This window comes from Xenopus tropicalis, chromosome 1 (genome assembly GCF_000004195.4).
Source record: "Xenopus tropicalis strain Nigerian chromosome 1, UCB_Xtro_10.0, whole genome shotgun sequence".
In the NCBI taxonomy this organism is placed as follows: Eukaryota; Metazoa; Chordata; class Amphibia; order Anura; family Pipidae; genus Xenopus; species Xenopus tropicalis.
The window spans coordinates 82543011-82568945 of NC_030677.2; the positions used below are offsets into that span (position 1 = coordinate 82543011).

The window sequence follows — 25935 nt, forward strand, 5'->3', positions numbered from 1 at the left end:
GTTCCCAGCTGCCATCTTGGGGATAATCAAGCAGCACATACACACTGGCACCCAAACTGGGATATTGGGGTACAAAGTTGGACTGGCCCAACAGGGCGCTGGATAAAAACCCGCTGGGTCCTAGTCCTGTTGGACCTCTCTTCACCGGGGTTGTTGGTGTGGGCCGGATTGCTGCTGCCCAGTAATGAGTAGGGGCTAGAGAAGAAGGGAATTAGACCATTAAATCTTGCTGCAGAAGTGGAATTACACAGAAATGTAGAAAACATTATAAAGCCCAGATTGTCCTGAAAACAATGATGTATAGTTTCCCTGGGCAAACTAAAATTACCCCTCAGGAAATACCTCTAAAGTGAAATCGCAAATGAAATTCTAAATCCTGCTGGTAAAATCCATATTCAAAGGCTCATATGTCTGTGGGACTGGGTTTGATGGCACTGACAGATTTACTAAGAGCTAAAAGCAAATTCATAAAAAAAATGTTGGGAAAATGACAAAATCTGAAAACTGTCTGTTTAAAAGACAAATTCACAAAAGTGGAGATAGAGGTTTGTGAATTAGGTGGAAATCTGACAAATCTATCTCCACTTTCATTTTGTATCAATATCACCACTGAATTCCCCCCAAAATGTTACCAAACTCGAATGTTTACTTGTTTATTAAAACATTTGAATATAAATAACAAAAAAAACTCCAGTGCAGAAAAATTGCATTCAAATTTTAATTCCTTAGAGCTTTCAGGAATTAAAGGGTTGTACCTAATCCATGACGCATTGCTATAAAGTGCTACTACTACACTCCAAAAATTCAGAGCAGATACAAGTACTCCCCAAAGCTTGTGGCCCCTGGAGCCCCTCTCTCTGCTGATGTGTTCTGAATGAAGAGCATGGTAGGGGCATTTCAGAGGATGCCCTTGTGCCTCCCACACCTTCTATATGCAGTGCTATATACAGAGTGAGGCAAAATTCTTTGCAATCCATTCTAGCAATGCAAAGTAATGCACCTCAGAGCACATTGCGTCTTATCCATTTTTACCCTAACATTAGAACCTGTTAAAGCTACCACTTCATGGCATTGACTTTTAAACCTTCAAAATATACTCCAATTAGTTATCTTTCCCTTTAATAATAATATTGTAAGAGCAAGCTGCAATTATTTTTTCTGCCGATAGATGGCACATTTTACTTAGATAAAAAGATGGGATTAGGTCCACTGTCCAGTCAAGGAATGTCCTGTTTTTGTTTGTTATTATCCAATTGGGTGTCCTGTTAATAATTCAGTGAAATGTGCTTAGTATTTTTGTTACCTGCCTGTTAGAATCTTTCACAGCAGTTTCAGTATTAATATGCTTTGGTTTCACGTTTCCCTGCTGCTTCAGGCTACTTTCCTCTGTACAGTTTCCTCAGAGAAGATTCTGGCATGGCCAGCTGATGCAAGTCATTGGTTGAACTTAAAACTAATCCTTGAGGAGGTTGCAAGTAGAGGTCATGAAGTTACTGCCCTTATTCATTCAGCCAATATGCAAATGGACAACTTCAAATCTTCACCGGTAAAAATGGAAATTTTTCCTGTTCCATTCACAAAAGAGAGGAATTTAAATATTCTGAATGAATTTATTCAACTGTGGGTGTATGATACACCTTATATCTCCTATTGGGAGTTCTATGTACGTACAAAAGAACTACTGAAAGATGCAGTGGAACTTCAAATGTACACTTGTGATGGTGTAGTGAAGAATAAAGACCTACTGTACAAACTACAGAATGAAAAATTTGATGTCGTTGTTGCTGACCCACTAGTTCCTTGTGGTGAGCTTATAGCTGAGATTCTTGGTGTGCCTTTTGTTTACACATTCAGGTTTTCCATGGGTAACTCAGTGGAAAGACTCTGTGGCCAGCTCCCATCTCCATTTTCCTATGTGGCACCATGGCAGAACTTATTGATAGGATGTCCTTTGGAGAAAGGCTGGTAAATACCATACACTACCTGTTTCAGGATTTACTATTTGCTTTATTGTTTCAATGGCACTGGGATGAATATTACAGTGAGGTACTGGGTAAGTGTATCCAATTTTATTTTTGATAAAACACAACACTACTGAACTAACAAAATGCAGTGTGCTAATGGTTCTAATGTGCAGAGTTGATTTTTTTTTCTCAAACTACTAAACCTTCTTCAGCAGCTCAGAAATCATCTGTATGTTGTTGTACTGGAAGCCTTGTAAAGCAGACATTAATGAAAGGGCTCTAATGAAACTTTGTTGTACTTTGCAAAAAAAAGGCACTGCCCAGGTGTGGGGCTTGTTCTACTTACATTATGCCTCACAGAATCCAGTGCACCATATTTGTTATGGATATGGTTAGAAAGATGTCAGAGGAAAGATTTTTGACTGATTCAGTAATTTAATTTCTGACAGCAGGGTTTGGAATCTGCAACTCACATCTCCTGTCCACCTTCTTTCTTTTTGATTGGTATTCACTTTATGGAATGACCAGGACAGCATAAGTTTTTTTTAAACGTATGCACTTTTATAAAACTTTTTCATATGTTGTCTATTTGGTCAACCTTTAATAGGCAGGCCCCTCAGGTGAAGTACAGAAGTAAAGATCTTTACTACATTTCTGCATAAGAAATGACCACTCTCTCACTGATACATAACTAACTGATCAGTTGGTCGGCCCAATATCTGAGGGAAATCATAACATTAAAAGCTGAATTTGTTACTGGAAAAGTTCAAAATGATTAAAACAATGTGAGTTCAATGTACAATTTCACACAGCAATGCTGTGAAGTACAGCTACTGGTATTTAGTGTCTGTCACTTCCCTTAAAGGAGAAGTAAAGGTACAATCACTGGGGGTTGCCAAAATGTTAGGCACCCCCCAGTGAGTGTTACCACTTAACTGATACCCCGGCCTGGTGCTACTGTTAGGAGAAAACTGCACCAGTCTTGGGTAGCTGCAAGAGAGCGATACTTGCAGCTACCCTGGCCTGGTGCAGTTTTTTCCTAACACAAAAACCAGCCTAGGGTATAAGGTAAACTATTACAATAACATTGTTACAATAACATTTTGGCACCCCCCAATGATTGTACCTTTCCTTCTCCTTTAAGATGGCTATACAAGGATTGATTAAAGCTGCCTATTCGAGTCCTTTAGACCGCATCTTATCTGCCTGTGTATTGAGCCCCCCTTGACGGGCATCCCCAATCGATATCTTGCCAAACATCAACAAGGTGTCGATGGGACAGGTTTGATTTTCCCATTGGATTGGGGATCGTATTGGCTTATTGATGTGGTCCTCAGTCCAATGACCCCTATAACTGTTGTTTTAATTCGCACGTATGGCTCTAGGGCCAATCAATCAAATTAGTCTAATATCACCCGACTTAGATGGGCATATTGGGAGAAGATCCGCTCATTTGTCAACCTCACTAAATGAGCAGATCTTAAGGTGTATGGCCATCTTTACTGTTTGAAAGTGGTTGTTCCAAGGCTAATGAACTTTTTAATGTATACATTTAAAGACCTTCTTTAAACAATATTAATTGCTTTTGCTTCAATATTATTTTTCTATTGTTATTTGCCTGTAACTTTCCTGATTTTCGAGCTACTTCCCTTTACTCTAAAGCTGGGTTTCTTTTTACTTTGTGAAACTCCCTCACCATTTTTCACTACCCCTTTCTTCATAGGGAATTAGATAGGATTTCTCTGTCATTCACTGGCAATGACACCCACAGGGAGATTTGTTGCCATGTTTAAAAATTTGCTAAAGCAGTGACAAATCTTCCCTGAGTCTTATGGGCACATGGTATTGTCAACATAAAGAAATAAAATAATAATAGTAATAATAATAAATATTAATCTTAATAGCTGTATGAGATTTCCTTATGCCACATATCAAAGGCCCACTCTGAGAGCTGGCAACACATTGAAATTGGCAGAGCTCATAATTTTTTGCAACAAAGATGAGCAATTCAATGGGTACAAGTTTAATTTTGTACCAGTTTGTCTAATGAATCCAAATGACAGATATTTGTCACTGTATTGTTGCATTTTAGATCTTAAAATTACACTATCACACAGAGGAAGCTATATCAAGTTCCAACCCTGCTGGTAGTAAAAACTTGTGCCTGCTATTTGGTGAAATTAACATTTTGTATGCTAGGTAGGTAACATGTATACTTGCTTTTCTATCCCTTGGCAGATTCTAACCCCCCCCCCAGACAAAAGCCCCCACCAACTGCCATCTAATGAGTCCCCTCCTTGCTTCCTCCCTGCAGAGTCTATTTCAGTAAATCCCTGAGAACATGAACATGATGGCACCTGCTGTTGGTGCTATTCTGCTTGTATAGGTCAGCTTTACTATCAGAGACACTGTTCACAGAAATAGACTCTGCACATTTCACTGGTTTCTGAACTGCCATATAATGTGAATATGAAGTAATTACTAATCAGCCTTGCATTGTGACATCTTTTATATTATTTTATTCAGTATATTGGAAGTCTGTCTTTAAGCTCAAGTACCTGAGAGCAGCACACGGCATTAGTAGAAAAGAAGATGGGGTTCTACTAGGGCATATTTGAATTTACAGACCTACACTGCTAAAGGGCTGTGATTGCCTTGGGCTGGTACAGAAGCCCAAAATATTATGTGCAGCATTTATAGCCTACTGCTATGTTGACCTTTAGTTCTTCTTTAATCTTACCTCAGCAGCCTGCAGTGGGTCATAAAGATTGTGTTTTAACCTTGGAAGAAAGGCAGCCAAGTTTATTTGTCTCATAGGTGTGTTTAGAGTTCTATAGGTCTCATAGGTGTGCTTAGAGTTCTAAGAAATCAGAAATGCATTTGTTTGAATAGCCTGAGGGTGGTGCCTTCTGTATTTAGACAAAATGTAGAAGTAATTCATCTGTGCCTTCCTGTATAGAAGAACTCCTCCCTACAACTCTAGGCTCTAACATGCTTTGGATTCATGTTTTCCTGCTGCTTCAGCTTGGTTTTTTCAGTGCAGTTTCATCAGAGAAGATTCTGGCATGGCCAGCAGATGCAAGTCATTGGCTCAACTTACGATTAATCCTTGAAGAGCTTGCACATAAAGGTCATGAAGTTACTGCACTTGTCCATTCAGCCAATATGCTAATTGACCACAACTTACCTTCAGCTTTAAAAGCTGAAGTTTTTCCTGTTGCATTCACAAAAGAGACGTTTCTAACACTTCAGAGGGATTTTTTTAATTTTTGGATCTATGGCGTACATAATATGTCCTATTGGGAGTTATATGAACATCTGAAGGTAGCAGTAGCAAGCTCGTTGAAGCTACAAAGAGACACTTGTGATGGTGTTCTGAAGAATAAGGAGCTCATGTATAAACTTCAGAATCAAAAATTTGATATTGTTGTTGCAGATCCTGTAGCTCCTTGTGGTGAGCTGATAGCTGAGAGTCTTGGGGTGCCCTTTGTTTACTCTTTCAGGTTTTCAATGGGTAACTCACTGGAAAGGCTCTGTGGGCAGCTTCCATCCCCATTCTCTTATGTACCTGGTGCTATGACTGCATTCAGTGATAAAATGTCCTTTGGACAAAGGTTGGCAAATACTGTGTTGTATGCCTTTCAAGATTTAATATTTTCTTTGGTGTTTCAAAAAAATTGGGATAATTACTACAGTGAGATACTAGGTAAGTACGGCTTTACAATGTTTCTGAATCTTGCAGTCAGTGGAGAAATAATTCTCATGCCCCCATATGTAATAAAAAGGCACAACATTTTCCCAGGTGCAATAACCCATAGCAACCAGTGAGATAATTGTTTTTAAACAGGTGACAATCAATGCTAGCTTCTGATTGGTTGCTATAGGTGATAAGAACTGTAGCAAACTTTGCTCCTTATATTACTTAACCCCATTGCGTTTGATAGGGGAAGCAAAGAAATACCAGTTTGCCATAGTTCACGCAGGAAGATAAAAGACTCCATTCACTGACCTTTCTAATGTGAGCAAAGTCTAAATGTATAAAGGTGTTAACAGTATGCAGAGGAAAAAAAATGGCATGTGTTAACTGCAAACAGATATGACTCAGCAGCCACATTTCTCATTAAGGAGAATAATAAGGAAATTACAAGTTTGTTAGTTGTGAAAGGTTATGGTGAAGAGGATGGACACATGAAAGTTACTGAGGTTTTTCGTGTCTATATAAAGGACTGTATAGTGCACAAGCAATTAACCAGCACAGGAGCAAAATTTGCATAATTTTATAAACTGTGTACAAATGGCATCCATGTCATTAAGGTGTATCACAGGGTGCCTGCAAATGTCCATTACTCAGTGGGCAGAAATAGTGTCCAGATGCAGCAACAAAGGGAACCCTGCTTATAACAGTGGTTCTTTTTGCAATAAGACCTGTGGAGTGGTATGCCTTTATTTTTGTTTGTGCACAGTCTTTTGATTTGTCCCTGAAGAAGAACACATTTAGGGGCACATTTACTAATCCATGAACGTCCGAAAAGCGCCCGAATGCGTTTTTTTCGTAATGATCGGTATTTTGCGACTTTTTCGAGCGCTCAATACGAAAAAGTCGCGACAATTCACGCAATATATACCTGTATAATATATACAGTATATATTAGCATGTTAAGTCCAATGAGTGCTCTGTGTTCTACATTCTGATATTATTTTTTGGCAGAAGCACCTGGACCTTTCTTGCCTGCGCTGCCTTTCAAACCGTGCTCTTCCTCTGGGACAAACCAACAGACTGAAAACCCAGTTCAACAGCAGTTCACCAACACAACACCAGGGTGGCTTTCATGATCTGAAACATTCTGGCTTCTCAAGTCCTGCTCACTCCCACCTCCAGAGATACCGGCTCACCAGCCTCTGGCCGAGCTCACTTGCAGGCAGAATCAAACCCCTCCAACACAAGGAGGTGTCCTGAGAGCACTGAGGTGTAATCCCCAAAATTCTTTTATTTGCTGTTCACTTGCAGCCTGATCAGGCTTTTTTCACTGATGCTAATTGTGTACTACGATAAAACTGGTGAAAAATACATGTGACAATGATCTAGCCCAGCACATCTCTTACAATATATTTATCATGTTGCCTTAACTTAAAATTTCTAAAATTTCAAATGCAAATGAATGCTAGTTATTAGTGTACTTATTTCATCTGTCTTAAGGTCGTCCTGCAAAAGTTTGTGAAATCATGGGGAAAGCTGAAATTTGGCTGATTCGAACATACTGGGATTTTGAATATCCACGCCCAATTCTACCCAACTTTAAGTTTGTTGGTGGCCTTCATTGTGCTCCAGCAAAACCCTTACCAGAGGTAGGACTTCAGTTTCTTTTTTTCTTGGATGTGATAAATTTACTGGTGCTTCTGATTTACATTGTAGCTTTAGGGTGATGAATTTTGAGTCAGGCAGAAGAATGTTATTAAAGCTTCACTCTAGTTACATAGGGTTGAAAAAAGTTCATCAAGTTCAACCCCTCCAAGTAAACCCAACACACACAAAGCTATACTGACCTACAGTATCTATACACTCATAAACTCATATATAGAAATATTAACACTAACTGTAGAAATGAGTATCACAATAGCCTAACCTTATAGTTCAAATCTTCCATCCCCTTTACCAGTTTAGTTGCACGTCTCTGTACTCTCTTCAGCTCATTAATATCGTTCTTTAGGACTTAGTAGTAAGGACTGTAGCTCAAAACTGCACTGCAGTGCACTCAGTGGACTGATATTAGATGCAGTTAGTCTCTGGTCATGGAGACAGCCCAATTCCCTTTGATGACCATTTACAGTGAACAAATTGAGTCACAAAGGCACAATCAAGCCAGTCCGAATGTATCCTATGTGTTTATTATGTCATAGATCAGAGACAAGATTTTGGTAGGATGCCTCTTTATTAGGCCTCAATAACATATGATGATGATGAGGCATTCTTTAGAAAAATGTAGGGCTCATTTACTAAAATAGGATTGCATGCAAGTGCAAATCATTGAGACAATTTCTAGTGTTATATAACCATATAAAATGTTTACCCAGTATTCCAGCTTTAAGATACTTATACTTTTATTTGTATTATATTTATTGTAATTTTTATGAAATCAGTTCCATGAATTGTGTTTTGCGTTTACATTCAGTGACTCGTCCATTCATCCAGTGACTCCAGCTAAAGGAAATGGCAGTCTAAGCCACATAGTAAATGTATCATAGGAATTAGCAAATTCCAACTGTGTTTAGCAAAGGGCTATGACCTTGGTTTATGCAGGTAAAGGGGGATTACACATATGCCTATGGTCCCTTTAGTATGGCTTATTACCCGTGAGGTCAAACTGGAAAATTGCTGAAACAATGTAAAGCTTTTAAAACTGGACCACTGACAATAATAAATATATGGATAGGGAGTGAAGGAAACCACAGTGTTTGTAAAAAAAAAAAAAAATCTTATTAAAAAGGTTTATTGTTGCAGATTTCCCTATAATTACAAATCTGACAAATCTGTGGTTTGGTTCTCTGTGTGTTCCCAAAATGCCGGTCCCTTTCAGCATCACTGCCAATCTGAAAGAATAAACAGCACTCTTGTTAAAATTGCCTTTATTTAGCAACAGGCTATAGCAGAACCCATGACTTCTGAAATGAACAGAGTACTTGTATATGTCTTCACCACTGCTACCTTAGAAACTGGGGTCACATGGTGGGGCTGTGGGATTCACATTCAATTTTTATTTTATAGTGGGGCTCTGGAACACTCTATATGGCTTAACTGGGTTTACAGTTTTAGGGTAGGGCATCAGCTGTGGGGCCACAGATCTGATATGTACAGCGCTGCGGAATATGTTGGCGCTTTATAAATAAATGTTAATAATAATAATATGCCCGTTTTATGTATTTCTTGCAGCCTTCCCTTATTCCTGATCCCCCCTCTCTCTGGTCGTAGCTACTTTGCTTGAAGAAATAATGCAAACATTTTATTTTAAATCTGTCACATTTGACAAACAGATGTATGATTAGTCTTGTTTTTTCTTATTATTTAAGGAAATTGAAAAAGTGGTCGAGAGCTCAGGAGAGCATGGCATTGTAGTATTTTCCATGGGCTCTATGATTAAAAACTTTTCTAATGAGAGAACTAATATCATTGCTGCTGCACTGAGCCAACTGCCACAGAAGGTAACTGGAAAATAACAAAACAACATATACTTCTAATACTCGTGCAGAAAAGCTGAGTTATATTTTAACTACAGCTTCCACCGAGGCATTCAAAGTTAGTGTTAAAGTTTAGTGACAGGGTTGAAGGTTGGTTACAAATGTTGTAGAGGCTGCTAAAGGTGAAATATACCCAGTTTATACTTAGAAATTCTCTTTCATTTGTTTTCATTCATACAGAGAATGGAAAGCTGATGGCATAGTACAGTAATAACTGTAAAACTAATACCAAAAAATATCATTACCAGCATGCTCTTTTTGTGGAAATCTTAACCCACCCCATGTTTCACGTGCTTTTGTCCATGGTACACCCATGTTAGTCCAATTGTGCATAAGCTTTAAACCTTCTTCCCTACAGAATACCTTCCTAAGGGCCCCATACAAGGGCCGATTCTAGCTGCCGATATCGGTCCCTTAGACCGATTCGGCAGCTAACCGGCCCGTGTATGGGCACTACTGACGGGCCTACCCGCCCGATATCTGGCCTGAAATCGGCCAGGTTAGAAAATCTATTCGGATCAGGGACCGCATCGGCTCGTTGATGCGGCCCCTAGACCGACTTTGCCTATACCCGTCATTATAATTAGATCGTTTGGCCCCAGGGCCAAGCGATCGAATTACCCAGGATTCTCCCGATATCGCCCACCGATATCGCCAAGTGAGCGGATCTGCCTGTGTATGGGGACCTTAAGGCACAACTGAGGAACCTCTAATCCAGCAAATAACAGTCTACTAAATACAGCTTTCAGGAATTCTGCTTCATGTAAGCTTTCTTTCTAATTCTGTGAACACATACTAGAGTCTCCTTTTTCATCACTGTATTCCACAGGATCTTCACAGAAATTTACATAACTGCTAAGGAGAGGAGGATTAGAATTACAATCTACAAACTTTGTTAAATGCGAAAGAGGAACTATTACAAGCCCTATTTAACTGTGACTGCTCCAACTCCAACACCACTCCAACTCAGCCATTATATAGGTAGACATGGATGTTCACCAAAGATATATATTGACTGAACTATTATACCTAGAAATAAATGTCACCAGACCAGAGATTCTGGTGAAGAAAGAACTGAAGCTAATACTGTACAACCATAATACTACCCAGGCCCGTGTACCTTTTGCAGCCCACCAATGGACTAATTGCTATGCCATTGGAGGAAAACATGTTTTACTATGGGAAGTCTTTTTCAGGAGATTGTTGCCATGGGCAGCAAGTCTAACAACCTGTTTTTAAGGGCCTGGGCACACAGAGCATTTGGTGCATTTTGCTTAGCCTGCTCATGCTTAGAGAAGAGGATCTGCTCCCTTATGCAACTCCTTGTACCTGCACTGGCAATTAAAGCTTTAGCCTGAGTGCAGGTACATGGGGCAGAGCAGAGGTCGGCCCGAAAATGCCTGCTTTTACAATTTTTTTGTCCCAACCACTGCTCTGCACCACTCCATGTGCTTGCATAAAGGAGCAAATCCAATTCTCTCAGCCTGAAGAAAAAATGCAGTCTGAGAGAATCGGAGCAAACGTTCTGTGTGCCAGGCCCTAAGACTGTTTGTTAATTCTAGGTGCTGTGGCGATATAGTGGGAAGAAACCAGATGCATTAGGGGAAAATACAATAACATATGATTGGATACCACAGAATGATCTTCTAGGTAAGTCTGTGTGGTCTAGCTCTTGTTGACATTTTTAGATGTACTAATTCTTTAGCCTTTTTTCTCAAGCTTGGACGATTTTCTATGGCGAAAAAAGGAGTAAAAAGAATTACTGGCCCACTTTTATTACCATAGGTGAAAAACTGCACTATTATAGTAATTAACAGCAATAACATTTGTTTTCTTTCTTTTTAAAAGGTTTTTATTTTGAGTGCTAAGAGTGCTATGCAGTGCTTTAATATAGCAAACAGGGGTCTTACAATAATTTAACAAAGGTTGCATACAAAAATGAGATGAGGAATATGCCTTACTATTCCACATTGATAAACCATTATCTGCTTTTAAAAACTCACTTGAACCGCATTTTCTAAACGCAGCCAAAATGTTGATACCACAAAGATGGAAACAAACTATTACTCCAACACTACAAGACTGGTACAAGAAAGTAGAAGAAATGTCTCTCCCATCTCCAGGGGGACTACAATGCTTACAGTACAACCTGGTTCCACTGGCTAACCTTTAAAGCAGTGTTGTCCAACTTCTGTAGTACCGAGGGCCGGAATTTTTCCGACCTACGTGGTAGAGGACCGATAATGGAAGCCAGTTTTGACCACTCCCCTTTTTGAAACCGCACCCACTTGAAACCACACCCATGTTATCACATGACCATACCCATATTAATGGTTGTAGTACAGAAAAAACCTGCCATACTCTGCCTGCCCTACCCTGCCTGTGTGCCATACTCTGCCTACCCTACCCTGCCTTTGTGTGTGCCATACTCTGCCTTCCCTACCCTGCCTGTGTGTGCCATACTCTGCCTTCCCTACCCTGCCTGTGTGTGCCATACTCTGCCTGCCCTACCCTGCCTGCGTGCCATACTTTCACTGTGTGTGCCATTCTTGGCTGGTTTGTGCCATACTTGGCCTCTGTGTGCCATACTCTGCCTGCCCTACCCTGCCTGTGTGTGCCATACTCTGCCTGACCTACTCTGCCTGTGTGTGCCATACTCAGCCTTCCCTACCCTGCCTGTGTGTGCCATAATGTATGGCACACACAGGCAGCATACAGTGACACAATGCTGGCACTGCTCCTACAGTCTGCACAATAACTATATATTAAAAAAACTTTTTAATTGCAGTACCACCTCAGTATATGTTATTTTTGTAGTGTGCAGGGATTATTTGTGGGTTTCTACTGCTCCTGAGGTGTGAACAGGGGAACAATGGGGGTGATTACAGCCTGAGCCTGAGGTGTGAACACTGCAGGGGGTGAACAATGCAGAGATTAAAAGGTGTGAACAACACAGGGGATTACATGTTTAAACAATACAGCCTGATTACAGCCTCAATCTGAGGTGAGAACCATGCGGGGGTGGGGGGGGCAGTTAATCACAGTACTGATACCATTTAAAGCTTACACAAGAGTAAGCCATCAAAGCAGCCAGATAGGTGGGGGGCCACACAGAGGGGGGTCGCGGGCCGCCAGTTGGACAGCACTGCTTTAAAGAATCCGACTTCTACAAACAATCCACAAGCTAGCCCGCTAGAGGGATGCCCCCCCTCCCCGACACGACTTTATCATATTTTGCGCAATTTTTTTGTATTGAGCAATTGTAAACGGCGGAAAAACCAATCCGAATTTTTCGATACGATAAAGTTGTAACGGCGTCGAAAAAGTTGCGCAAAATACAAAAAAAACGCGTCAGCGACGAAAAAGTCTCAAAAATACCGATCATTACGAAAAAAACGCATTCGACCGCTTTCGGACGTTCATGGATTAGTAAATGTGCCCCTTAAGGTATGAAGATCCAAATGACGGAAAGACCCCTTTTCCGGAATGCCCTTGGTCCTGAGTATTCTGGATAATGGGTCCTATACCTGTACAGTACTGGGATTAAAACAAAAAGTAAAAAGTATGTTTAGCACAAGGCCTGTTTACTGAACTCATGTTAAACATGAGTATACTGCTGCTTTAAAGCCACATTATAGCTACATTATACTTACATTGTGAATGATGGCCAGCCAGGGTGCCCTGATTTTTTTGGATTTCACTGGACATCCTCTAGCCTCATATGTTAGTTTAGGGTTAAGGAATTATTTACCAGGCATGCTTAAAAAAGACAGTATATTCCCTAATCGACATTGATTAGGGAATATACTGTTGAATGAGACCATCGCTGCCCAGAAACTTTTGCATTATTTTCAGTTGGGTTATGGTAGTGTCAAGATATGCATTTTCCAATACAAAGAAAGTGTGAAGTTTGAAGTTATAAGTCTAGTTGTGTGTTAGCTATAGAGATTTTGGTAGCAGCCTGCCAGGTATATGGTGTTTTATTTTAAATACAGTAGACCAGTTCTGTTTATCTTCATTCATGTATTGAAATACCATGTTTGGCCATTAAATCTCCTGGTGAGCCGCAAGCAGCCTGTAGCCCTCTGTTCGGGAGTCAAAGCAAACTCTGCAACCTGTCAGTGACCAGATTGCTTTGTACTATTACCCAATTCAATATGTGTTTGTGTGTTATCGTATGAAATTAACCTTTTAGTAGCTCTTTGTGTTGAAATGAGATTTTTAACTTCTGAAGGCAGAATAATATTACAACAAATATTATTAAATTGTTAATGTGTCTTCTTCTGTATTTTTTTTTATCAGGACACCCAAAAACAAAAGCTTTTATAACTCATGGAGGCACAAATGGCATATATGAAGCAATTTATCACGGAGTTCCTATTGTCGGTATTCCTCTGTTTGCTGAGCAGCCTGATAACATCGTTCATATGAAATCCAAAGGCATGGCAATAATGCTAGATTTCAACAAAATGGGAACCCAGGACTTGCTAGACGCAGTTAACACAGTAATTAACAATCCCACGTAAGAATATTTTTCGCTTTAATTCCATAGCAGAAATCTCTTGCAATCTCTAAGTCAAAGTACAACACAATGTTGTCATCTATTTCTTATTAATCACTTTCCTCTCATGTACTTCTCTTTATTTTAATATTTATTCCAATGTTTTTCACATTCCTCTCCACTTTTCATACTCCATTCTCTTCTCTTGATCCGATCCCATCAGGTATTTTGATTTACCCTTACATTGTATCTCCCTTTCTTATCTTCTATATTACCTTTTCCAACCAACTTCTGATTTCTGCCTCAGTAGCCCTAATTTGCTCTCATTGTACACCAGTTTTCTCTCCCTATTTCTCTTCCTATTTATTTTATTCAGCCCATTCTATTCCTCATTTGCGTTATGTCCACTATCTCACATACTGTACAATTTTACTAGGACATTCTGCATAGATTATCATTATTCTTGCTCCATTTCTGTAATCTTAACAAATTGTCAGGGTTCTGCACTCCTACCGTCCTGGTCTGCCCTCCTGCATGCATTCACACTTCTCCCACCTTACCGTAACTCTATCCCTTACACCAGGGGTCCCCAACCGCCGAGCCGCGGACCAGTTCCGGGCCGTGGACAGCAGGGCAGTGGGCTGCAGCGCACCCCCCCTCCCCAGCGCGTCGCATGTATTACGCGGCGCGCCCTGCCCCCCTTGGTCCGTGGGAAAAAAATTTTGCCTCCTACCGGGCCGTGCTGCTGAAAAGGTTGGGAAGCCCTGCCTTACACTAACCCTAATGATGTAATGTTAGGGTTAAGGTAAATGAGCAGGAGTGCTCATAGAGGATGGGGCATGGAGAATGCCTGACAGAGAATGGAGGAAAGAGCGCCAGCCATGATGGTAAGAATGCAAAGCATGGACAACTGATAACAGTTATATGTAGGGAGAAGAAAAGATGACAATCCCTGCAGAAGGTTCAAGTTAAAAGCTTAGACCGAACATAGTAAAAAGCACATAAAGGTCCCCATACACGAGCGGATTCTAGCTACCGATATCGGTCCCTTAGACCGATTCGGCAGCTAATCGGCCTGTGTATGGGCACTACCGACGGGCCTGCCCGACCGATATCTGGATTGAAATCGGCCAGATCTCAATCGGGCAGGTTAGAAAATCTAGTCGGATCGGGGACTGCATCAACGAACCGACTTTGCCTATACCCGTCGTTATAATAATAATTAGCCTGGATTCTCCCAATATACCCCACCTGTAGGGGTGGGCCAAGCGAGTGGATCTGAAGGTGTATGGGGACCTTAAAGGAACAGTAACACCAAAAAATGAAAGAGCTTTAAAGTAATAAAAATATAATGCACTGTTGCCCTGCACTGTTAAAACTGGTGTGTTTGCTACAGTAACACTACTATAATTGATATAATAAGCTGCTGTGTAGCCATGGGGGCAGCCATTCAAGCTGGAAAAAAGGAGAAAAGGCACAGGTTACATAGCAGATAACAGATAAGTTCTGCAGAATACAATAGTGTTTTATCTGTTATCTGCTATGTGCCTGTGCCTTTTCTCCTTTGAATGGCTGCCTCCATGGCTACATAGCAGCTTATTTATATAAATTATAGTAGACTTTCTGAAGTAAACACACAACTTTTACCAGTGCAGGGCAGCAGCACATTATATTTTAGTTACTTTTATACACTTTCATTTTTTGGTGTTACTGTTCCTTTAAGGGACACTGTAGTTGCCACATGTCCTAACATGAACACCATACAGTTATTCTAAATAATTGTTGCAAAATAGGGAAATGGAAGCTTGGCACACTTAAATCCACAAAAATCTGCATTTCCCTTTGTAGATTAACAGAAGACCTAAAACACCACTTCATGTTTTAATCACCAAATCTGTGCTACCAAAATCTGGTCAGGAGCAGAAAACAAAGTAATAGTGTTATTTTGCTGGGTTTGGGAAGTGTAATAGCTAACAACCCAGATAAGCTTTTTGTTACCGGTTGCGCTCACGCATGCAGGCACCTCCTATCACTTGAACCTTTTGGTCTGCCCTATAGTCTTATAAGAGCTCCAAACTCCTATGAGGCCCAAAGCTAAAAAATTAGCCATGAAACATAACAGAACCGTTGTCTTTTCAAGGAAAGGAAGTAGACAGCAAGTTTTTCTAATACATTTTTTTGTATATTTGCACATTATTTAAATATATAAACGTTAACTGTCATATGATAAAGTGTAAAAGCAAAATTTTCAAAATTGTTTATCTACATGCTGTATTTACTGGTCTCCTATACTGTATTTAGTAAGGATGTGGATCCTGGATTCGGCCTTTTTCGGCAGGATTTGGGCGAATCCATAATCCTAGCCGAACCAAATCAGAAAAATCACGTGACTTTTTGTCACCTTCCAAAACCTAATTAGCATATTCGGATTGGTATTCGCCTTAATCCTTTACAAAGGATTCGGCTTAATCCGAAAAAGTGGTTTTGGTGCATCCCTAGTATTTAGGTCTCAATTAGTCCAAAGGGGTTCTGGGAACAAATTCCTTGAGGCTCCTAAAATAAATCCCATTTACATGGGTTTATCCTATAGGCTACTGCTCACTCACTGGGTTTTTGAAGCAAATGCCAGGATAATAGCTGATCAGATTCCCAACCACAGACCGGTTTCACCCTTCTTGGGGCTCATAAGTGTAGAGCAGGGTTCTCTGATCAGCTTAGGTAGAACCAGTTATGGTTATTCACAAAAGAGTTGAGGAGACCACCTTTGTGAATCCCCACTCCTGGCTCTACCTAAGCTGATCAGAAAACACTGATCATTAGTATGATTGGAAATGGTATGTAATAATAGTAACGCTAACTTTTAATTGCTGTAGATATAAAGAAAATGCCATGAGGTTATCACGCATCCATCATGACCAACCAGTTAAGCCGCTAGACAGTGCTGTCTTTTGGATAGAGTTTGTAATGCGCCACAAAGGAGCCAAGCACTTAAGACCTGCCTCCCATGAACTGACATGGTACCAGTACCACTGCTTGGATGTTATAGGTTTCATGTTTGTTTGCCTGTTTCTGTTTTTTTACATCACTATTACATTCCTTACATTTTGCTACAAAAAATGCTGTAGGACCACAAAGGAGAAGAACCAATAAGGAAAATAAAATATCAGTCTTCAGTGCAGGATACTGATAGCAATTTTAGTAGCTATTCTATGTTATGTTTGCACTGATCCCATGAAAGATACTCATGGAATGTTGCTTTCTCTGTAATTTCTGCAAAAACTTACAGGCCGTCACTCAAATTTGGGCCTAAAATGTCTTTATTGCAGTTTAGGATTTTAATAAATATTGAGTAGGACAAAATGAGGACACTATGAGAAGTCTTTTTTTACAGGCCGACATTTTTAAAAATGTTTAGACACATGAGCTTCAGCTACACATTTACAGATTTTGTGTCTATTGATTACAGTGCAGGCCACAAATGGAACTTGGGTGGTCGTACAAACTCTTATACAGATTTACACTTAGGGGGAGATTTACTAATCCACGAATCCGAATCGCGAAAGGGAAAAAATCGGATTGGAAGCGAAAATTTTGCAACTTTTTCAACGGCGACGCAATTTTTTCGTATTTGTCGCGACTTTTTCGTCGCCTCTGCGACTTTATCATATTGTGCGCGACTATTTTGTCGCCGTCACGATTTTTTCTTATTGAGCTATTGTAAACGGCGGAAAAACCAATCTGATTTTTTCGCGACGGCGGTGAAAAAGCCGCGGGAAATATACAAAAAAGTCGAGATGGCGACGAAAAAGTTGCTGAACATACGAAAAAGTTGCAAAAATACTGATCATTGCGAAAAATTTGTGGATTAGTAAATCTCACCCTTAGGGTGTTTGCAAGCCAGAGAAAGAAATACACATATGTAGGTCAGTTTAGAAAACCTCTGCTATGACAAGCAACGCTGAATAAATGTTTTATTCCAACAACACAGTATTGACTCAAATAGAAGTTCACCTTTTCAAGGTTAAACCTGCAAAAAAAGGATATTTTGAGAAATTTATCATTCAACCAGTTCACTAACATTTCAGGTTGGACAGCGTAAAAACCGACTAAGAAATGGTAATAGTGACAAAGACTACTGCTTATGCTGACCTAATCCTTTATGGAAGACGATGCCCGCTACTGAAAAATGTGTCATGTACATACATACCCCCCTTTCCCCACTTTTAGATGCACAGATATCGCCCCATTGTGCCCTTCCCCGTCATAAACCATGGAAGTTAACCATGGACAGGATTAACCCTTTCACTGCCTGCCAGTTTGGTAGCTTGTGTCACTTTTATTTTCCATTATTTGAACATTTTGTGCTTTCACTTTAGTCTGGGGAGCTTCCTTTTAGTTTACCAACAGGGCAACCTAAGCTTTCAACTGGAATCTTTGTTACTCCACTGTAACAAGATACAGGCTTTTAATTAAAATGTAATACTTTCTGTCTGTTTCTGAGTTCTGTCAAAAGATTTGTTTCTGCCAGAGACATGCAGCTCTCTGCTCTCTCCCCTCTCCCTCAAGAATGCTAAGAACTCAATCACCCCCCTTAGGAATGTGGATCTGAGCCAATCAGCAGGAACCTGACTAGTCTAACTAACTGAGCATGTTCACTTGGTCTGGGTCTCGGTGCAGGAGTGAAGCATTATAACTTTCCTTTCAAAGCTCAGCATTATTTCTTCCTATTTGGCTTCTGATCATCTGAACAGGAGGAATATGGGGAGAATTAAGGGCACTATTGAGAGAACTGAAGGTATGCCTGCAGCTTGAGATTAACTCTTTATTAGCCTTTCCTTCTCCTTTAATAAAGAAGACACATCAGAAGCACGATTAATGCACAAGAATACAACTGACTTGTAAAGGCTTAAGACTGCCAAACATGGATATACCAAATATATATAGTTTATGGAGATTTCTCACTTGTATAGGTCAAAAACTTCCAGCAGTTCACTACCAAACTTCCAAAGTACTGCCCCAGGAATCTGCATACATTAGTTTTCAAGGCCAAAAATGTTATAGGTTTACCACAGGAAACTGGAATTCTTTTCTAAAGTGATCTGTATTATAAAAAAAATCAGAAATTTTGAAAAATCACCACATAGCTTCCATTTTGTAGCTTCTTACCTCCAACATGTCATTAGCTACCAAGATGAAATATGCTAAATATGATTGCAGGGGGTCCACTAAAAAGTTTGGTGCCCATTGTGCATAGGTTTACCTAAAATGTAATGCAGAGATCCTAAAATGAAAGTAATGCATACCATTTTTCATGGTAAATGTTTTGCCTGCTGCAAAATAATGCATTGTATGTGCCATACAAGTCCCCAGAAGTATGATAACCCCCTGAAAACCATATATTTTGTGTAAAAACATTGACAAATCCAACATGGGTAAATATTGCATTGCTGTAAGAAGCCATAGACAGTCACTATTTATTGGGCTGGTGGGGGCTGTTTGGGTTTCTTTGCACTTGAAATGCCAGGGCCTATTTGAAATCCCAGTCCAGGCCTTCAATACAGGTTCCCACTCGATGTTCAAATATTCTGTTACAGATATTCTCAGCTTTCCATCGGTTGAGAGTATTCTTATCCAGATCAGATTTGTTTGTTCTGCCTCAATTGTTTTCTAAATTGACGTGTAAAAAGGGAAGAAAAGTTACTCCTCCCAGGAGGAACATCTCAAATTCAAATATCCTGTAGTTACACACTCATCATCTTATCATTTTATCCATGTGCGCCTTAGAACTTTCTGTAATACTGAATACTTTAGAGTAGTTGCTTATATATGTTTATATACATGTGTGTGATTTTGTTTATTATGCAGTTTACTTGTTCTGCATGAATTCTTGTATAAGATCAAAAACTTGCTAATGCTTTTCAATAAGGGCAAACAAGCCCACAGTGCCCTATCAAAAGGTACATTATGCAGGCTGGCACAATTATGAAGTGGGAAACAAATGGGCAACCTGTGGCTCTATTAATGTTGGACTATAAATCTCAGCAGCAAACCAGTCCATCAGATCAAGGTGTGTTCTCAGATCAAGAACAGCCAAGTATTTTTCTGGTGATAGATTCAGTTAAATCACTTTTCCCAGCATTCTTATCAAGCTGAGTGATGTCTGAGTTTACCAGGGATTCGGAGAATGCTTGTTACTCACGGTATGATTTTTTTTTCCCTTGGGGATACTGTGAAACCTGGTTCTGTATGAAATGGAAATCACAATTTACCTTTCTCTGATGAATCTGGAAATTGCAGATGATAAGGCAAAGATTTGGCAATCCCCTGGCATTCTGGGAAAAAGCCCTGTAGCCTGGGATTCTTTGTTTGTTGATAACAAACATGACCATTTTGTTTCCGTTTGAGCCATTTCTGTAGCTAATATATTTATTGTGTGTGGCCTGTAACATTGCATACACGTGTAAAGGAATTTGTCCATTGTGCCATTTTGGCTTCTCTTTCTGCTTGATATTTGGGTTTGGTTTATGTACAGACATGCACTATTCTTCTGGAAGAGAAATACAGCATTATAATATTAAGCGTCTGCTTTGTGTCTCCTTTTTGTGTCCTTGTAGTCAATTCTGTAAAAAAACAAGTATTTTGTAATGGCTGAGAGCACAGACAGCACAGAACACAAAGGGAAAAGTCAGACATAGGTTGTTATCTCTTATCAAACTGGGAAGGCAAGTAAAATTAAATTATTCCTTTTCTCTTCCACAGTAATTGACCAGTTAACCTTACCATAAATTCTGATTTTGACCAAATTCTGAATCATTCACAATGATTTGCCCAAATCCAACCCCTTATTTACATATTCAAATCTGAGATAAGAAACAGCATAATCTGTAAAAAGAAAAAACAGCAGGTTTCAGTTGTCTAGAGCTTTCAAGTCACATGAATGTAAGGTTTCAGCCAACCCCCTACGGATTTGTCTAAATCCTGTGAAAAGTGCTGGGATTTACCTCCCTAGTTATGCATCTAGAGAACTATAGGGGTGCTATAAAATGGATGTAATGGGGAGCGCATATTGACACAATTCATTAAGGTAACTTCCCCTCTGCGGCAAAGAGGTTTCCCCTCTGCGGCAAATTAGAGAGGCTTCAGATGGGGTTTTTGCCTTCCTCTGGATCAACTAGTAGTTAGGCAGGTTATATATAGGCATTATGGTTGAACTTGATGGACGTATGCCTTTTTTCAACCCAACTTACTATGTTACTATGTAACTGTGTCATAACACACTCCTGTACTTCCACATGGTTACAAATGCTTTCATCCTGTCTCTTCTGATGAATGGTGCCCAACCGGTGCTTATTAATACTGGGGAACTCTATAGAGGCTGCCACCCTGAACCAAGTGCTAGTGCCAGGGTTCTCACAGTAGGTTGTGCCAATAAATACACCAGATTTGCTCCCAGTGAATTAGATACAAGCGCTGTTTTGAACACGAGCCCCAAACGTGAGGCAGACCCCTAATTCGGAAAATGCTAGATGCAACTTGTACCGATTACATTGGATATCTTATTTGGGATCAAGTACAGGTACTGTTTCATTATTACAGACAAAAGGGAATCATTTAAACATGAAATAAACCCAATAGGACTGTTCTGCCCCCAATAAGGGGTAATTATATCTTAGTTGGGATCAAGTACAGGTACTGTTTTATTATTACAGAGAAAAAGGAAACCATTTTTTAAAATGTGAACTATTTCATTAAAATGGCCTTTCCGTTATTCAAAACTTTCTGGATAATGGGTTTCCGGATAAGGGGGCCGATACCTGTAATATCTTTTGCCCCCATCCTGGTTAGGCCTCCCAGCATATGAGAGCACCCCTCCCTGAGCATTCCTGCACCTCTAGAGATCTGCAATCCTTCCTTTCCCTTTCATATACACAGGCTGATCAGGACAAGGCTTCTGGGGTGCTGAAATTCCAATGAAAAACAAAAGCTATTCTTCCGTTTCAAGCAGGAAACCTTGAATGATTCCAACAAAAGACTGAATTAGAGCAAAACAGTGGAAAATATAAACTGGTTAACCATGAACCAATGTTCTTTAATCTCCATTAGTCTTTGAGGTCAATGGTATGGCGTTGCAAAAGCAAAGAAATATCTCAGTGCCTAAGGGCAATGGAACACAAGGTGATTTTTACCATATTCTCCCCTTCTACCATTGCCATATATGAGGGTTTAATCTATATATAGAATGTTGTGATCATCAAGGGTAATTTACTGCAGTGTCAGAGCAAATCCCCTTATCATACAGCAGTTGTTCCCACAGAAGTGGGATCTTCCATGCAATGGTAAAAGCATAAGCAATGGTATTGGATCTTCAGCCACTAAAACTCCCAAATATTTTGAAAGTTGTTGCAGAGATATCAACTATGTAACTAGAAAGGGAAGTTTGAGAACAAACCTCGTGTTCGGTTGAACAAAGTGAAGTCACTGAATGAAATCTGATCTGTTGTTGGCTCCGCCCATTTTTTTTAACCTTGGACCACAATTATATAGTAAAAACCACTGTGCAAAGTTTGGGGACCCTGGTTTTAATAGTGTCTGAATGGCAGCAATTTAAATTTCCCCACTGAAAGTCAAGGAGTGACATCTGATTGGTGGCTCCACCCACTTTTTCTAACCTGGAACTGCAGTTACCCAGTGACTAACTCTACCAAGTTTAGGGACCCTAGGATTAATAGTTAAATAATGGCAGCAGTTTAAATTTAAACCAATAAAAGTCAATAGGTAAATTGTGATTGGTGGTTGGTGGGTGTGCCCACTTTTTCTAACCTTGAGTCGAAGTCACCCAGTGACAAACAGTGGGAACCCTGGTATAAATAGTGTGAGAATGGCAGCGTTTTAAATTTAAACCAATAAAATTCAATGGATGACAGCTGATTGGCTGTTAATGGCCCAACCCACTTTTCCTATTTTTGAACTGCAGTCCCCCAGTGACCAACTGTGCAAAGTTTGGGGACTCAGGCATAAAAATTGTGAGACTGACAGCATTTTACACTTCACCATTGAAAGTAAATAGGTGAAATGTGATTGGCTGTTGGTGGCTCTACCCACTTTTTTCTAACTTTCAACGGGAAATACCCAGTGACTAACTCTGAAAAGTTTAACAACCCTGGAATTAATACTTAAAAAATGGCATCAATTTAAATATAAACCAATGAAATGTAATGGGGGGAAATGGATTGGCTCTTGGTGGCTCCGCCCACTTGTTCTAACCCTGAATATGTAGTCATCCAGTGACTGACTGTGCAAAGATTGGGAACCCTGCCATAAATAATGTGAGAAAGGCAGCTTTTTAAATTTAAACAAAAAAGAAATCAATAGGTGAAGTCTGATTGGCTGTTGGTGGCCCCACCCACTTTTAAAAACCTAAAAATGCAGTCCCCTAGTGACCCTGGTATTAATACTGTGAGAATGGCAGCAGGCTGAATTTCCCCATTGAAAATCAATAGTTAAAATCTGATTGGCTGTTGGTGGCTCCACCCACTTTTTCTAACTCTGAACCGCAGTTACCTGGTGACTAGCTCTGCAAAGTTTAGGGACCTTAGTATTAATATTTAATGAATGGCAGCAGTTTAAATTTCAACATACAGTATGAAGTCTATAGGTGAAATCTGATTGGCTGTTGTTGGCCCCGCCCACTTTTCCAAACTTTGAACATAGTCACCCAGTGACAAATTGTGCAAAGTTTGGGGACCCTGACATTAAACATGTAAGAATGGCAGCAGTTAAAATTTTCCCCACTGAAAACAACGAAAGAAATGTGATTGGCTTATGGAGGCCCCGCCTACTTTTTCTAACCTTGAGTGCTTAGTCACCCACTGACTCACTGTGCAAAGTTTGGGAACCCTGGCATCAAACCAATACAATTTAATAAGTGAAATCTGATTGGCTGTTGGTGGCTCCGCCAAACTAACACTGCAGCCCCTTAGTGACCAACTGTGAAAAGTTTGGGGACCCTGGTGTTATTACTGTGAGAATGGCAGCAGGTAAAATTTCCCCATTAAAAGTCAATAGGTAAAATCTGATTGGCTGTTGGTTGCTTCTCCCACTGTAAAAAAAAAACAAAAAACTTGAATACGTAGTCACCCAGTGACTGACTGTGCAAAGTTTGGGAACCCTGGCATCAAACCAATAGAATTGAATAGGTACAATTTGATTGGCTGTTGGTGGCTCCGCCCACTTTTCAAAACTAAAACTTCAGTCCTCTAGAGACCAACTGTGAAAAGTTTGGGGACCCTGGTGTTAATGCTGTGAAAATGGCAGCAGGTTGGATTTCCCCATTGAAAGTCAATAGGTAAAGTCTGATTGGCTGTTGGTGACTACGTCCACTTTTCTTTAAAAAAAAAAAAAAAACTTGAATGCGTAGTCACCCAGTGACAAACTGTGCAAAGTTTGGGGACCCTGACATTAAACATGTGAGAATGGCAGCAGTTAAAATTTCCCCACTGAAAACAATGAAAGAAATGGGATTGGCTTTTGGCAGCCCCACCCACTTTTTCTAACCTACGAAGTCACGCAGTGACTGACTGTGCAAAGTTTGCGAACCCTGGCACCTAACCAATAAAATTCAATAGGTGAAATCTGATTGGCTGTTGGTGGCCCCGCCCACTTTTCCAAAACCAAAACTGCAGTCCTCTAGTGACATAACTGGTGTTATTACTGTGAGAATGGCAGCGGGTTGGATTTCCCCATTTAAAGTCAATAGGTAAAATCTGATTGGCTGTTGGTGGCTCCACCCACTTACAAAAATACAAAAAATCTTAAATGCGTAGTCACCCAGTGACTGACTATGCAAAGTTTGGGAACCCTGGCAACAAACCAATAAAAATCAATAGGTGAAATCTGATTGGCTGTTGGTGGCTCTGCCCACTTTTTCTTACCCCTGGTGTTATTACTGTGAGAATGGCAGCAGGTTGAATTTCCCCATTGAAAGTCAATAGGTAAAATCTGATTATGTTATTACTGTGAGAATGGCAAGTAATAGGTAAAATCTGATTGGCTGTTCACAGCTCCACCCACTTTTGGGCATCCAGCAATCATCATATTTCCATTCAGGCTGACCCCATGACTATGTGATTCAAGTTTGGGGAGTGTAGCCTCAAAGCTATAAGATTGGCATCAGTTTCAATTTCCCCATAAAAGTCAATGGGTAAAATTTGATTGGCTGTTGTTGGCCCCTCCCACTTTGTGGGTTTTTTTTTTTAAAAAACTTGAATGCGTAGTCACCCAGTGACTAACTGTGCAAAGTTTGGGAACCCTGGCATCAAACCAATAAAAATCAATAGGTGAAATTTGATTGGCTGTTGGCGGCTCCGCCCACTTTCCAAATCTTAAACTGCAGTCCCCTAGTGACCAAGTGTAAAAAGTTTGGGGACCCTGATGTTAATACTGTGAGAATGGCAGCAGGTTGAATTTCCGCCAAATCAATAGGTAAAATCTGATTGGCTGATCACAGCTCCGCCCACTTTTGGGCATCCAACAATCATCATATTTTCATTCAGGCTGACCCCATGACTATGTGATTCAAGTTTGGGGAGTGTCGCCTCAAAACTGTAAGATTGGCAGCAGTTTCAATTTCCCCATTAAGTCAATGGGTGCAATTTGATTGGCTGTTGTTGGCCCCTCCCACTTTGGGGGTCATCCAAAAAATGTCGCTGTTCCATTCGGGGTGACCCCATGATTATGTTATTCAAGTTTGGGGGTGTAGCTTCAAAGCTGTAAGTGTGGCAGCAGTTTGAAAATCTTCCTTGTCAAAGTCAATGGAAAAATTGGGGTGTTCAGAGCGGCGCCACAAAAAGACGGGGGGCGCAATCGCTTAGAAAAGCACAAGCAACCTGCTCCGCTATAGGGTGAAGATGTGTGGCAAGTTTGGGTTTTGTACCCCTAAAACTGTAGGAGGAGTAGCGTTTAGAAAATGGAAGGTGCTAAGAAGAAGAAGCGGAAGAATAAGCCAAAGTTGAAGAACAGTATGTTGGGGTTTTCAACCCAACACAATTAGAGTGATAATAATGGGTTGGCTCTGTGATGGGAGCTGACTTCATACTTAGGGGTGTGACAGTTGGTTCAGTCCGTTGGTTGCCACTGTGATGAGAGGTAAGAGCACAGCCCTTCTGAGAGATTTTTGGCCAAATAACCCTAATTTTAGATTAAAAAAGGGGGATAAATAGTTGGATGTTGCCCCCCAGA

At 40.2% G+C, this 25935-nt stretch overlaps 1 protein-coding gene across 1 annotated transcript; it reads left to right on the forward strand.

The window, feature by feature from the left end:
* Positions 1-1339: 1339 nt before the first annotated feature.
* On the forward strand, positions 1340-17276 carry ugt2a1 (UDP glucuronosyltransferase 2 family, polypeptide A1, complex locus). Its single transcript, XM_031903339.1, is given in 8 exon segments — positions 1340-1916; positions 1919-2053; positions 5041-5670; positions 7162-7310; positions 9030-9161; positions 10760-10847; positions 13500-13719; positions 16572-17276. Coding segments are annotated over 8 exon segments (2205 nt in total). The 5' UTR covers positions 1340-1342; the 3' UTR covers positions 16849-17276.
* The last annotated feature ends 8659 nt before the right edge of the window (positions 17277-25935 follow it).